Source organism: Numida meleagris, chromosome 2 (genome assembly GCF_002078875.1).
Source record: "Numida meleagris isolate 19003 breed g44 Domestic line chromosome 2, NumMel1.0, whole genome shotgun sequence".
Classification (NCBI taxonomy): Eukaryota; Metazoa; Chordata; class Aves; order Galliformes; family Numididae; genus Numida; species Numida meleagris.
Genome location: NC_034410.1, coordinates 19,984,573 through 20,000,227, shown reverse-complemented (window position 1 = coordinate 20,000,227; position 15,655 = coordinate 19,984,573). Strand labels below are relative to the sequence as shown.

The 15,655-nt window shown below is 37.5% G+C and overlaps 1 protein-coding gene across 1 annotated transcript in view; it reads right to left on the bottom strand.

The window, feature by feature from the left end:
- ITGA8 (integrin subunit alpha 8) overlaps positions 1-15,655 on the bottom strand; it is a 101,094-nt gene that overhangs the window by 47,788 nt on the left and 37,651 nt on the right. Inside the window, exons 14-20 of the mRNA XM_021388378.1 lie at positions 10,252-10,297; positions 8,220-8,327; positions 4,229-4,284; positions 3,560-3,714; positions 2,329-2,466; positions 1,797-1,864; positions 688-835 (exon numbers count right to left, since the gene is read on the bottom strand). Coding sequence (XP_021244053.1) covers positions 688-835; positions 1,797-1,864; positions 2,329-2,466; positions 3,560-3,714; positions 4,229-4,284; positions 8,220-8,327; positions 10,252-10,297 — 719 coding nt within the window. The remainder of the gene's footprint in view (positions 1-687; positions 836-1,796; positions 1,865-2,328; positions 2,467-3,559; positions 3,715-4,228; positions 4,285-8,219; positions 8,328-10,251; positions 10,298-15,655) is intronic.

The following is a 15,655-nucleotide window of genomic DNA, read 5'->3' as shown; positions in this document are numbered from 1 at the left end:
CAGGTGTAGCACGTCGAAGAGAATCTTAGTTTTCTTTATGCCTTGTAGATCACAGCATGAAAAAAAGAGAGCATGCTAAGAGAATAAAAGAAATACAGACTACAGCAAGAGGCTGGTGCCTTTGCTTATTTGTGCACAAAAATATGCTTTTGAGAAGTGAAGTTTCAGAGAATTTCTGTATTATTTTTCTGTATTATCATCTTCAGTGACATCATTAGATTTTGTCATTTTCATCTAACTGGGTTCACAGCCCAGTAATAGAGACAGCGACAGAAGGAGATTAAGGAAATACCATGTAAGTTACTGTCAACTTCCTTAAAAACATTTGCCTTCAGAAAGGAAATCAACTCGCTTTCTCCCACTCACACCCTTGAGGCCCTGCTGCGTGTTCCAGGCACTGACAGAAAAAAGAAAGTTCACATTGCAACAGCCTGGGAGATTTATGTGCAGATGAGGTGATGCAGACTTGCTGTCCAACAGAGAATACACGAAAACACTGCTTGTTTGCAGAATAGTGTTTCGTCCTTGCTCTTAAAAACAAACAGATCCCATAAGGAAACACAGTGTGCTCAGTACAGCTCAGCAGGACACGGGTCTACATCAGACCTTCTGTGAACACTGCCACATTTTTCATCGTAACTGCTTTTTTAGCACATACGTAATATAAAATAATTGATTTTCATTTACCTTGTTGTTGCGTTCAACCCCAGTGTAATCTGCTTCAGGTGGAATCTTTATATGTAGCTCAGCTTCATAGGCTCCTTCCCCATCATTCCTGGGATTTATTATGAGCATGACACAGTTTTCTTCTCCAATTATTAGCTGATCTTTATCTCTATGCAGAACATATGACTTGTCAGGAGTTAAAACATATACAATTATGATTTAAAGCAGAAAGACAATTTGATCTCATAGCATCTCTTCTGGAAAATATTCTGTGAATACAGAGTAAAACTTTTTCATTAAAAGTGACCTCTTTGCAAAGTATGCAAGCACCTGGGAATGAAAGAGTTCAAGGGAAAACACACACCATGGACAGAGTAGACCACTGGAGAACTTGGCAGTTAGTTGCACACAATTTCAGAACCTCACTACTTTCTAACTAGAGACAAGTATCGAGTGGAAGAAACTACTTGCTACCACGGTTCCATCAGCATTTCTTGCTAGAGAGCACAAAAGTGGTGTAATTCCCGTTCTCCCCTCGCATTTGTTATACAATGAGCAAACAGAAGATCTCAAGACCTGCAATGGCACTGTGCCCTTTCCTTCCACAGCTGTCCACTGATTTTGATGGCACAGACAGACAACTGCCAGAGGTCTCCCACTTCCCCTGCTCGGCATATTTCTCCCTCTATAAGAGGAATTGTTGCCATGTTTTTATTTTTATTTTTTATTCTGAAATTCATTTATCATTTACTATACAGAGAATTCAAAAGAACTGTGTTTCTATTTCAAACTCACTGCCATAGTGAAATAAGTAAATTTAAAAGCTATTTTGAACAGCAGTTGGTATTATCTCTTGGCATTCAAAAAACGAGTACCACTCCTAACATTTGCAAACTGCATTTGCTATAGTAGCCTTTAAATCCCATGAATATATCTGACAAAGACATACTCTGTAACTTTGTATTTCCCCACTCTTGGTTTTCTAAGTGAATTAGATGCACAAATTAAAATTTGGAAATTAGGTAAGAATGTGTAGCTACAGGAAACAACAAAACTGTGTTTCATTCTGCTGAAGCAGTTAGAAGATTCTAGATTTTTATACGTAGCATCACTTATTTTGTTTAACTTACGGCACAGCGGAAAGGTGCAAGTCAGGAATGCACAAGTTGTCCTCCCCACAATCTACCAGAATGTAAGCCTGTATGTCATTAAAAATACACATATATATATAGTACAGTTAGTACAATTTTCAACATAACTTCATTAAATATCCCTAATTTAAATGTCTCAAATATCACTAGCATTTTCCTCGTTATTTAATCTTGTTCTCCCTTCTAAATGTTCCTTTCAACATGAGTACTGCTCAAGACTATCTAGACTGTAAACTACATCTTTAGCAGAATAATATCTTTCAGGTCCTTTCCCACAGTAACTCAGCTCACATACTGTAAAATGCAATCAAAACTATGGACACAACAAAATTTTGGAAATGCTTTAAAGCATTGCCTGGTTCTATATTTATCTTTATTTTACATTTTGAATTAATTAAATCCTTGTTGTGCAATTTCAGGGCCTGATACTCTTTAAAGGAAGATGACACACATAATATTCCTAAATGTTTTCATGTTTATATAAAGAATAGGCTGGATGCAAAATTCATACCTGTTCTGTTACTGAGCTTCTCTGGTAATAATTCAGTATTGGCTTCACCATTAAGCTGTCCTTGAAATGGGATTCATCCAAGCTATAATTCAAGTTTATATTGATGGGAGATAATTTATCTCTAAATTCTGTTTCATCCTGTGAATGACAATCACATAATAAAAAAAAGAACAATTATTTCAGATGAGCATGGTCTTATTTAGAAGACTATGGTCTTATCTACTGAAGGTAAAAATACACTTCTTTGACAGGTGCTGGCCAAAATCTGTCTATTTGTAATTTCATCATGAAAGCATAATGACCTACCAGTAACTGGAATGCCCAGAACATATTGTCTCCACAGCTCCACATCTGGAGGAAGCCAGCTGAGCTGAGTAGACTCAATATTTTTTTCTTAAAATTTCCCTAACATGAAGCTATTTAAAAGAGACACACAGAACCAACTTCTATCAGCTACTATCCTTCTTTCGTTCAGAACGGAGGGAAGGTATGTGTGGATTTGTGGAGGAAATATTGCTGGTTTATTCCATACCCAATGATTTATATGAATTAGTGATGATAGAACTCCACCACCTCTGTTGTCAAGATTCCGCTTTACATATGGCTGGAGTCTTCTCCATTCCACCTCCCACTACATTTCTCGAACCAGCCTTGGAATGTACATGAGGTAATTCCAGCTGCAAGTGAGTAACCAATGATCCTTTCTTCTTCGTTACTCAAGCACCACAGTTTTAAGGGTATTTTCTTAAATATTTAAAAATGTTCAAAATATGAATTTTAGGCCAATACATTCCTTTAACATATTTGTTGGAACAGAAGTGTCATGACATTTAATGAGTTTAGTTGATTATTCCACTGTGAATACCGTAAGAGAGAACAATCTTGTACTTTCATATCAGAAGATGCATATTTAATCAAAATTCCTGGAAGAGCATGAAATTAATATACTTATACACAGAAAAACTGTACAATTCGTCAAACGAAGCCTTTCTTTTTTTTACTTTCATTGACTAAAGAGGAATCAAATATTTTCATGGGAATTCTTGTTGAGGTAGAAGGATGGTCCGGACATTTAGGCAAGTGCTTTCTTATCTCTCATTTGTGTAGTTTTGGGATCTAATACCAGTGTAAAATGTTCTTGCTATTCAAATGGCTCCCCTTTTTTACTAAATCTTTTTAATCCCTGATACTACTCAAACGATGATGACAATTCAAAATATTTTAAACTTACTCTGAGATAAACAAGGAAGTCCTGGCAATGGAGCTTTTTCTGTCTTTCCATCACAATAGAGAAGTAATGATGCGACTGATGGTAATCAAAGAAGAGAGTCCTTTTAACAGCTCCTTTCTGTTTCAACGAATCTAACTGCAATTCACCTTTCAGCACTATAGGATACAAGTAAATTGAATAATTATTTATTTAACATAGAAAGAAAAACAGTAAGCAATTCATTATATATTACAGTTAATAACCAACATTAACATTACAAATGACAAACAAAGGATTAAAAGCAAAACTAGTCTATACCCAAGGTACCCATCTGTTTAGGAGCACACTGGCTTTTGATTCAAAGTATAGAACATGTATGGTTTCAATAGAACTTTGTAATTTTCTTTACAGGTCATACATGTACTGTACAGGAATTCTGGTTCTTTTTTTTTTCTTCCAAAACAGAATATTCTCCAACTGAGTACGATTTTATTTGTAAAACGGCTTAAACAGAATAAAAGTCCTTCAAGTGAATTGTAAAAGCTTTGTGCTTGCACATATATGTGTTTTTAATTGTTTTTTTCTTACCTCGGGAGGATTGCACTCCTATTATCTTTCAAGGAATAAGAAAAAAGTTCTGAAATTAAGTGGGCCAGAGAAAATGATAGGAATACATAAAATATTTCTTACCTATCTCATCTGAAATACTTTGACCTTCAAATTCTGCACAGACTCTTACAGTAAAACTATATATAAAAAAAAGAAGTAACTGTTAGTAGAAAGAGAGCTGACAGCAATTCCCAAATCATACCTCTAAGCTTTCCTTTTCTTAAAATGATGTTCACTACAATTTGTGCTAAGGCACCTAACCTTCACCCTAAGACAGAATGTCTCCCAGGCTCCACTAATACTCTGAATAACTTACCAGTAAAGATATAGAGAACTTTTCCCACAAATTCTAGAGACAGCTTATAGAGAGCACCCTTCTAATACCAATGGCAAAGTTGGGTTCCTTAGCCTGAGCTTCAGTGAACTACTCCTGTATGAGGCTGTCTGCAGAAGTCCTTTCTGTTTCATCATGGTCAGGTAAGAAAGACTTATGAGATTTCAAGTGGGTGCAGTTCAATTCAAACATATCAACGGACTTGTTCAATTTTTGCTGCTCGTATTGTATTTAATTTTCCTAAGTTTTGCAGAGCTAAATTGAAGCACAGAGAAACTAGTCATTCAGGTTCATTATTTAGTACAATAATTCAACATGTAAGTTTTATAACAAATGTTTTTCATTTACTTGTTCACAGTCTATAGCAAGTCTTTTCTGAGCCTAGTAATGTGCGCAACAATGACAAGTGTATTACACAAGCATCACATCAGCCATAACGAATCCCCAAAAACATGTTCCTGATTTTCAGCTTCTGCTGTGACACTCAAAAATGGCTTTATTCTCCATATTCCCGCAGAAGTCTCACATACTGTAACAGAATTGCTCAGGTGAAGAAAGATTTGGGTCTTACTAAAACTTTCAAGTGTCCCAGGTTACAATCATTCCTGCAGAATATTTTCAAGGGTTCAGAAAATGTTTTATATAGGGATAATATAAGACGTGAAATCAGCACATTTTACAGTAATAGCTTGGGTTAAATTGAAATATTTTTGAATTAGCCATCGCTCTTCATCTCTTCCTTACTGTTACACTATGTACTAACTTCTCTGTGCAGTGGATTAAAAGCAAGCAACGTAACCTTTTAAATAACCTACAATTGTGTTCTAATTGTGTTCGCTTTCTCTGACAAACGTAATTAAACTGCCACATCTGGAGTTCACATAACTCTCATGACCTTATTAATCATTTTCTTCTTGGGCAAAAAAAAAAAAAAGCATTATGCCATTAAACTACACTTGACCATAGCCTTCGAATTACATTAGGAGTGTTGATTCCCATGTAGAAATTTCAAATTCAGTCATGTTTCTACTTCTTTGGAGTTATGATTTAAAAGATGAAGAACATTTGCTAGCAAACAAGGATAAGAACAAAGAACAGGAAAGAGAAAAGCCTGTGTAAACTAAATTTAGACATCAGGTTTCACAGGGCAGTCTGCTATGTCATAGCATAGGTGTTTATTTCCTCAAAAGTAAACTCACAGGCTGTCCTCGTGTACTGAACTTGGTGATCTCTCTTTGAGACCTCACATAACCTTTGCACTGTCCTGTTTAAAAAACAGTTGAGTTAAAAATCATTTTGAGATGGATTATTAACAAGAAGTGATAAAATGGGAATTTTCAGATCCTACCAGAAATAATTTGTCAATGTTGACTATTTTTTTTTTCTGTGATAGCTTCAAATATGCAGAATTTGTTCCAAATTTGTTAGTTTTGGTAACTCAGAAACAGTCATGTTTAAAACACAGTGGAGAAAGAATTATATCTGTTTCCAGAAGTCCAGGACAATTCTCTTAAGACTGTCTATAAAAATGACTTTTTGTGTATGCGTCCTCCGTACTTCAGTTTTCCAAATTGTGTAATGGCAAAAATAATATTTTCCTAATACTAGGAAAGGTACAATAATCCACGTTCAAATTGTACACTTCCTGAAACTGATGGGAGGTTCCCTTTCATTCTAATGTGCAATGTCTGTCAGTAGACACTTTAAACAAGTTGCACAGCTGGCTAAGAGATACAGAAATCTATCCCGTGGGACTGAGGAATTCTTTGCCTGTTGGAGTTTCCCTATTAATTATTTTCACATGTAGAGTACAAGCTTGTATCAACTAAAGAGAAAAAATACAGCATGGAAAATAGCAGCTGGTCTTTAGTCATTCTGTAATACAAACGAAATCCTCAGGGAAAACTATTTTAGAATAAAGCAGACAGAAATTATGCTCCTACTAAAAGTCTTGTAGATATGAACCAAACACCTTCTGACTTACTGTAAAACAAAAGTGAAAAGTAATGAAAAAAACTACAAGCCTTTCTCCCCCCTTTTTAAGCAATATCTTATAGCAGGAATTCATTTTTAATCAGGATGCTTTTATTCAATTCTCTTGTGCAAAAAAAACAACCAACTATTTCTTTTTCTCCAAGTAAACTGTTAGTACATTTTACTTTGAAATCCTATCCCTTATGGAGGAAGGGATTCTTAAAAAGCCTCAAAAACTGAAGTTCAGAGAAAAAAACATCCTGGATCAATGACTATGCTGCAGCTCAATGCTGATATTTTAAATTTGTATTAAATCTTTATCTGGATTCTCCATAAGGGCCAAAAATTTCAGTGATCTGGAGCCATATAGTTCTGCTGAGCGCATTCTACCTTGCTCTTCTACACAAAATAGAGAAAAGATGCCAAACGTGAGGGAAAATAATAGAGTAAAAATGAAAATTTCTTGAAAGTGCTGTCCCAGATTTTGATAGACAGTAGATCCAGCACTTCCTCAGTCATGAATCGCACCCACTGCATTTAAAACTACCTCCAGTCATTTTTAATTTCTCATATTTTTTAATTTCTTTTAAATCTTCTTTTCCTATTTCTAACATTTGAGACTATTTCTAGAACTCATTTCCCAAGAAGAACGTCACCAGCACAGGGAATCCTTCTGACCATCTCCGGTTTAAAAGCAGTGCAAAATTGGTGCAGTCACCTTATTTTCTGAGTTCTCCTTAGCACCTTGACATTCTTTCAGCCAGTCCATGTTCCATCAGGCTTTCTGAATCTAATGTTTTAAATAAAGTGATACGACTATTTTTTATATCTTAGAAATCTGCTCCTTACAGTTTCTCTGGAAGCATTTACTGGGATTTGATACAGAACTTGCAAGCGCTTATGCTCCATTTTTTTATTTAGTTCTCTCTTTTGATACTATTTCTCCTTTTAAGCAGTATCCTATGTATTTCAAATAGCCTATTTTATCAGTTGTTCTTTGGGGTCCTCTCTAAGAGGCCTTCTTGTAGTGCTGTAAAAGCACCTGTGTGGCATTAACGCTATTAGAGAGATCAAACTGTATGACAAGCATTTAGATTTGCAACCCATCAGAAATTTTTTCAATTAGCTTCATACTTTGAAAGCACCTTTTCTTTTCAAAGTTAAATGCTACTGTGGCAGAGGGTTTCTCTTTTAAGGATGCATCCAATATTGTCCATTATGATGTATTCCATAGCTTTGCTCTGACAAAAGACAGTCAGAAACAACAACTACTCTCAGTGACCATACTCCCAGGGACCGCAGGACACCTCTCTTCTACAAAGGACTGAGACCTCTCTTTCTCTAACAGAAAATGGTGAGACCACCAGCTCTTTCCATCACTTTCACTGTGGCACTTTCTCAACAAAGATGTGTGTTTTGTCAGAAGGATGCTTCTGTGATATCAGTCTTAGCTGTTTCACGTTTCATTCATCCAGACACTGAACGTGAACCTGCAGCTTGATTCTGTGCGACACTGAGCATCCTGCTATGCAGAAGGAGACTCAGCATATCATGACTCAACTTTTAGCTACTTTGTTTAGAGAATCTGTGAAGTACTGGGAGGTATCAAAAATGACTTTGTTCTCTATAGGGCTTTTTGTTGCACTCATAGCATATTCAAATATTTGTGTATTCAAGAAAAAGTTGCACAAAAAGCTCAAAGAAGAAAGTTATTTCAGAAAGAAGAGAATGCTGAGGATGTTTTTCCTCTAATCCCAGACTTACCAGGCCACCAAAAGCTGAGAGCCAGGGGGCTGACAAGTCTTGTTGTCTGGATTCACAATCATGGGGTTCAGAATGAGCAGAGCATTCACTGTCACAACAGGTCTGGCTCTGAGGGACAGAAATAAAGTATATCACATAGAGCAGGAGCACAAGTATTGAATTGCAGCAGAGAAGACACTTAACTGAGATGGCCACAAAGAATCTCAAAATGTAGAGTTACTTGGGAAAATATACTTTCATAATGCTGCTCCTACTCAAAATTCTTGTTATTTTTGGCAGAAACTATGACACGCAGAAATTATGGCATTTCCTTGCCAAGACATTTTCAAAGTTGTTCACAAAAAAGCAGAGAGTATCAGTGAAACAGTATGCTGCACTTAACAGTAGGTCTGTCCTGGGACACGGGCACATCAGACACATTTCATCACAGCGGGCTTTCACAAGGGGCCAGAACTGCTCTGTAGGAATTACAGCAGTCTTTTGGCTGTTACTTTATAAACTGTCAGATTCGTGTTTCCCCATGAACACTGACATAAGCAGACTTGTTATCTCTGCTTTAGATACTTCAAAAAAATGAAGATAATGTGGTTAAAATAGAAGTTGCCCTAGAATTATCTGAAGCCAATAATGAAGTAAACTCTGTCTGACACAGAATCATGCCTTGAGACAATTGACTTTGTAAACCACGAATAATCATCATAGAAAATTCTGCTGAGTATGTGAGTACATGGTTGTGGTGATGGGAAACTACTCCCTGAAAAACAAGCTGTTATTGAGTAATCAGCTAATCTATAATTGAGAGCAATTCAAAAGAGAAATGAAAACAAAATTCTGTTTTTTTCTTTTTTTTTTTAAGACAGCGATACTGTTTTACAGTAACTTACATAATTCTGGCACAAGTAGTTTACAACAGTTACTTTCCTCATGTTTTAATCCACAGCTCAGCTTTTAAGATCGCTTTTCTGCACTGCTTCAGCAAGACACTCAAAAATAAAATTACTTCCTTCATTCCTGTGCAAAAGGGAAAATGCTTTTTTTCAAGCCAATTTCCACTAATAAAACTGTTTCTCCAATATGACAAGTTATGTATTTGATACACTCTGTCCAGGAAACAAAGATGGAGGGCTTCTTCCTTGCTACTGGCTTTCTTAAATTAAACAGAACACATTTTTTATTGCTGTCTGAAGTGCACATTGGATCTAATTCTCCACTTCAAATCCTGTGCTGTCACCTACGTCACTGCAAAATATTTGCATGATTCCAAAATACGGCACTAGGAAAACCAGGTCTTCTCATTGTGTCGGTAGTGAGAGTTAAAATAAGTTAACAATCCTGTTTTATGAAACTCTTATGCTTTGACAAATATTCATCTGGGAAACAGAACAACAGGTGCTGTTGGGAACACCAAAGAGAAGACAGAGAGGAATCAGCAAATATCACTGCATTGTTGCAGTAATGGACAGTGAATGTTTAAATAGAAAGAACCGTCTGCACGTGTGGATTAACACAGTAGCAGCAGATATTCGTTTATGGATTTGATAGCTGTACTCTGCTGAGACAGTACATTGACTGAAAACCAGTAATCAGCAACAACTTTGGAAATTTGCAGACTGGGACCTCATACATTTTTTCTAAACTGAGGTTAAAGCAGCAGTCTTTATTAAATCATTTCTTAATGTACATGAGCTCCAAAGAGGCAAGAGTCACTTGAAAATCCAAATTGCTTACTAGTACCATTCTCCAAAAAAGGAATTCATTTTCACTGTTGTTCCTTACAAATTTCTCTCTCATGAGCTGTAGTGAGGGCTTGTGACTATATAGGGCTGTGTGTGAGGTTGCTTTAAAGGTAGAAAGTACACTACTTTCTCTTGTAAATCAACAGCATTTGTTGCTCATAAGCTGTTTCATTTATCATCTGCAATCAGCATGTTTTACACATTGCACCAGGGAAATGCAGAAATGTGACATTTGTTTATTTGTATATCTCCCACTAAAGCTGGGAAATTAAAAATGCTTTGTATTTATCACGTACCTGTAAACAACTGCTTTTCCAGCTCCAAACGCACCTACAATTAAATCTGGAAAAAGAAAGCAGCTTCAGAAGAACTATATAGAAGGCTCACATACAATTTTTCCAGCCTAAATTAGACTACCTACATTTAGAATCACAGAATTCAGTAACATGAAACAAATGTGAAATTCCCACCTTCTAAGCCATTTTTTTTTAACACTGTATCTGAAGGAAAATGTTTCAATATTGGCAGAGACTGACACAAATATCTCGGTTGTATCCAGAACCAGCCTGTTTAAGACAGGGTCAACTTGTAATAAAGGGGAGAAAGGATGCTATCAGCACCCAGACATTTTATTCCAAACCACCAGTTACCTATGACACAAAGAGATGCAAACCCACTTTGTGGTCACTCTCATGCAGTTCACACTGAAAATTTATGGTGTTTCTTCTTGTCAATCCTTCCAATCCTCCTTTGTCATTTGTTCATTAATTTAGGCATTACATATTTGAGACTGCAAACACAATGCATAGATTTGAGGACAGCTGATTTCATTGTCACTAATGTTTTCAGCTTGTAAGAGGACATGCTAAGGCTTATAACAGCTATCAGTTGAAGGCCATCTTTTTGCCCACGAGTCACCATTTGGAACAAAGAAGGTCTACAACACAAGCGCTACTCTGGGTCTTGGCACATCTCTGTTACTGGGTACGAGCCTGGGTTGAAATCCTACAGGCCAAAATATTTCCTCTTTCTGTTGGGAGTCCCCACATGGGCTCTCTGGAATGATCCAGACTGGCTTGCTGGAAAGATCCTCAGTTTTTGCTGGAGAAAAGCTGGAGCCTAGCAGCAGGGAACAAAGAATCAGCTTTTCTGCTGCTTCTAGCTGAAGCACAGATCAAGGAAGGGAAAGAGCTTTGTTTCCTTTTCAGTCCCCTAGTGAAGTGTCCAGCTGGGCATCCCTTTCACTCTACTGTTTATGATTTGATTTACAAATGTACAATTCAGTAGACAAAGTCTCACAACGGATCTAACAGCGGCACAGATTGGCAATCTAAACTTATCTGAATGAGTCCATTAAAGTACTAGTCAGGTTTGAAAAATAAACCCTTGCTTACTGTTTCCACAGTTTGAGCACTGGTTAGCTTAAGAGTCTCTGAAATCATGGAGCAACTACAAAGCCCTGATGCTAATTAGCCTGGTGGATCTGGGCTGGCATGAATGCTCTCTGGGGCTGTCTGCCCTTCAGATGGTCAGGATTTAACAAGTTTAAACAAGGATGTCACATAAGCAACAGCCTGTCCTTTAACGGAATCCACTGACTAATGCCCTCAGAGGAGAGGGCATGGACAGTTTATGGATCTGATCTTCTTTTTGTGCAACACTTACATTTTTCTGCTTCCACTGGCCTTTCAAAATATGCTTCAGGGTCAGGAACATTTAAAATAGCAGTGTTGTTTCTATCTCCTGAGACATTTATGAGTCCTCTTCATTCGTAGCTTTTATAGAGAGCTTACACACAGTCCCAAAATCTATTTTCCCCTTAAATAAACAACTGATTGAAACATACTTATCGCCACAAAAGCTACAAAATACAAATGGTAGAAATTTCCCTGACAGCTCCCTGTTAGCAGTATGCAGAGTAACCAAAAATTATTGAATACTGATTTCGAAAAGAGAAAAAAAAATAGCAAAAAAAAAAAGGAAAAAAATCCAACACTGTACTGTGAACAGAAAGGGAAGAAGGAAAGACTTTACATTGTATCTCTCATTCCCAGTTGTCTCATTACGAATACTGCAACACACTTAATGCAGGATATCTAGTCCAGTACAAACTCAAAAGGTTTCAGTGCTGTGCTATGGCAGAGGCAGATATCCATGACTTATCTAGATTCTGGATTTGTTACTGATTTCATAATCTGATCTTTCAATAAAACATAAACCACTCCAACCCAACTGTGACACCACAGTGACACCGTTACCACTGTAGACCTTACCACAGGCACAAGATAAAGCTTGAAAACACTCATTGTGTGAGTCAAATTTACCAACCTGTAGCCTATCTGAACCTGAAGATAGAAAGAATGAGTTTGTAAGACTGCCTTCTTTGTGACAGAATCCAGCTTACTTAAAAACATAAGTTCATGGGTTTAGAGGAACAATGAGAGGCACCAGCCACCAAAACCTGCTTTTCCATGAGCAGCCTTCCCGCACTGCCACCTTAGTCAGGCTTGGAGACACCTGCCTGCTTCTCGGGCCACTCTGCCAGCAAGTAGGCTGGAGTGCAGAAAGAGCTGTGAGTAGACATGGCCAGGATAGCTAACCCAAACCTACCAATGGGATAACCTGTACTATATGGTATCATGTTCAACAACAAAACTGGGAAGAGTTGGCCAGGGGAGTTGCCACTGCTTGAGGACTAGCTCGGCATCGGTGAGCAATTGCAGTGCGCGTCGCTTTTTGCCTGTGAGGCTTTTTCTTCCCTTTTTCTCTTTTTTTCCCCCCACTTTTCTTATAAATTGTATTTGTTTCAAACTATGAGTTTTCTAACTTTTGCCCTTCCAATTCTCTTCCCCCTGCTAGCCAAACTTTGGGGAAGGAACCACAAAAGCATGAAACTTCTAAGAAGGAACAATGTATTTAAAAGCAAACATGCAAAGAATAAAACCTACTCGTTTCTAGTAGTGACATATATGCTCTAACATAAGGACCAAATCGTTATAGATTCAAGCAGAGTTTTGCTGGAAGATCCATTATGGTTATGCTTTGCCTTTACTTGTTCTAGTTTTATTCTTCTTTCTTTGCCTTGAGGGGTCAACTCCTATAACTACCATTGGAAAAAAAAATTGATACAAATCCATGAGATTTGAATGCACATCAAATTAAGGCATTCATACGCAGAAGTTATGAATTTGTTTTGTGTTCTGTACAAAAGTTATTAATCATTTCTACGAAAAAAATGCATGTCTAGATTATCTGAAGTTTGGCAACTTTCCCCTCCTAAAAATAGAAGTTGTTTTTATTCATTGCCTGCTTATGCTATGCATGCAAGGTCAGTGATACAAAGGTCTCTAGCTGGAGAATAAGGGTTTAATAAGGAATTTGGAATTACATAGCAAAAAAAAAAAAAAAACAGCTTAACTAACTGCAATCCTTCCAAACAGAGCCTGAAGAAAAGCATATGAACACCTCTGACTGCATCTTTGCATTTGTATTTTTTTTCAAGGCCTGAATGAAATGTATATAAATAGAGAAGGAGAGAGAAGCATCTGACGCAGGGAATGTCCTTCATTCCTTCCCTATGTCATGTTTTCAAGAGGATGAGGTACCTTTGAGATTTAAGTAAATGGCTGTGGGGCCCACAACCACCACATCCAATTGCTGAGGAAAAAGGCATTAAGTGACCCTGAAGGAATATTCAGCTTGCAATTCAACATAATGTGAGGGTTGTATGCAAAGATGGATGCTACTAAAATCCCAACTGACAGAGTTCACAGAACTTAATCCTCAGACAAGTGTCTTTGACATGTGCTTAACTGAAGGCTAGGAGCACTGAGTGACCCTAGTGTTTATTTCAAATTTTAGTTCACTCTAAAGAAAAGGCTTGCAACATCTTATCTGGTGAAAAATAATCCATTTTCTGAAATAAAACTATCATAAACAATTAAGAACATTCACAGATGGCACTGAAGGGCATATCGAGTTTTGTAAGTGCATCTCTTTACCTGCACCTTCTATGTGGCTGTGCTAAAGAGCATGATGCTTACAGAACCTTCAGCCAAAGGGAATAAGTAGATCAGAGTTCTACCTCCACTTACTCACTTCAGCAAATTCTTTGATCCCCTGGCATTTTTAAAGGCCATCTCCATCCCCTGTGAGAGATGCAGCCCTGGGGGCTGAGGCCGGGAGGAATATGGGCATGACGCTTCATGCCCACTCAGCCCAGCAGCCCCAGGAGAAATGGCTGCGGCCTGGTACCCATTGCTCCTTGTAGGGAGATAGTGACCAAGAACAACAGCCAGAGCAGAACTACAGAATTGGCACACGCTTCATTTGTGAGAGACCCAGAAGTGAAACAGACAGATGAGTCTTATCCCTTATCAGGACACAGCCATGAGTGTTCACTTTATGGGCTCTGAATGGTTTGCTGACAGTGTTAAACAGCACACTGTGCAGCCTATGAGCTTAACTACAGAGTAGAAATAGTAACTGGAAACCAATTAGAATCCTGAGTAGAGGTGCTCCGGGAAATTTCATAAAAGACTGAGAAAACTGCATAACTGGAAACCCTGTTAAAAACTGTTGCGAGCCTTTTTTCCTTTCTGGTCCCCTTAGTTGATTAGTGCCAGGAAGGCCCACCACCAGATTTCTGCTTTCTAGGATTTTAGTGACCACTAATCTCCCAAATCTCAGTAGGAAAGGTCCAGAATAAAATTTTCTTTGAATGGTCATTGCTACAGGCTTGACCATAATGAAGGACACAGTGTTATCCATTCAGCCAACCTTACTCAATTGTTTAAACTGAATAATACATGCAACCATCACTCAAATCAAAATTACTGTCTTCTACCATTCTCAACTCTCTTGATCCTACTTCTTCAACCATTCTGTTAGCGGATATGTTAAGGATAACACCAAGGCATTGGAACAGGTTGCCCAAAGAGGTAGTGGCTGTCCCGTCCCTGGAGACGCTGAAGATCAGGCTGAACAGGGCTCTGAACCTGATCTAGCTGTAGCTATCCATGCTCACTGCAGAGGAGTTGGACTAGAAGACCCTTAAAGGTCTCTTCCAACTCAAATGATTATATGATTCAAAGGCTAATTCAGTGCCCCTTTTTTTTTTTTGTCTGAATGAGACCCTTCATAGAACGATGTTGTTATCCACTCCATCGTACCACAAACAAATCCAAAAGGAGGCAGTTAATATTCTATCAGGTCAGTAAATGCCCATTTACTGGGATTAATTGTTTTATTCCTATAATCTATTGTGCATAATATTGTTAATTTCATTAAATATCTTGAAGAACTTTAGAAAAGTATCTCTATAAATTACATAGATAATGTGCTCAGTTTTTAATTGTAAAATTAACATATTTTCAGGAGATTCTTGGCTTGTTGTGACATTTTTGATTGATTATTCATGTGCAAACAAAATTAGCCTTTTTTTTTTTTTTTTTTTTTTTTTTTTTTTACCAGCTGCATCTGCTGGCAGAAACTATGCCCTTGTTCTGGCTCCCACACTCAGTCCCCTCTTACCAGAACAGATGAAACTTTTCATTGATTTGTCTTCCACAAATCTCCTGGCCCAATTTCATAATTTAATCATTACTAGATTACAATTCTGTGCTGTTGTTGGCACACTGCCTATTGTTGTCAAAAAATACGAATGCTGAAGAACCCCTGCCTCTCAGAAACTTGAATGTT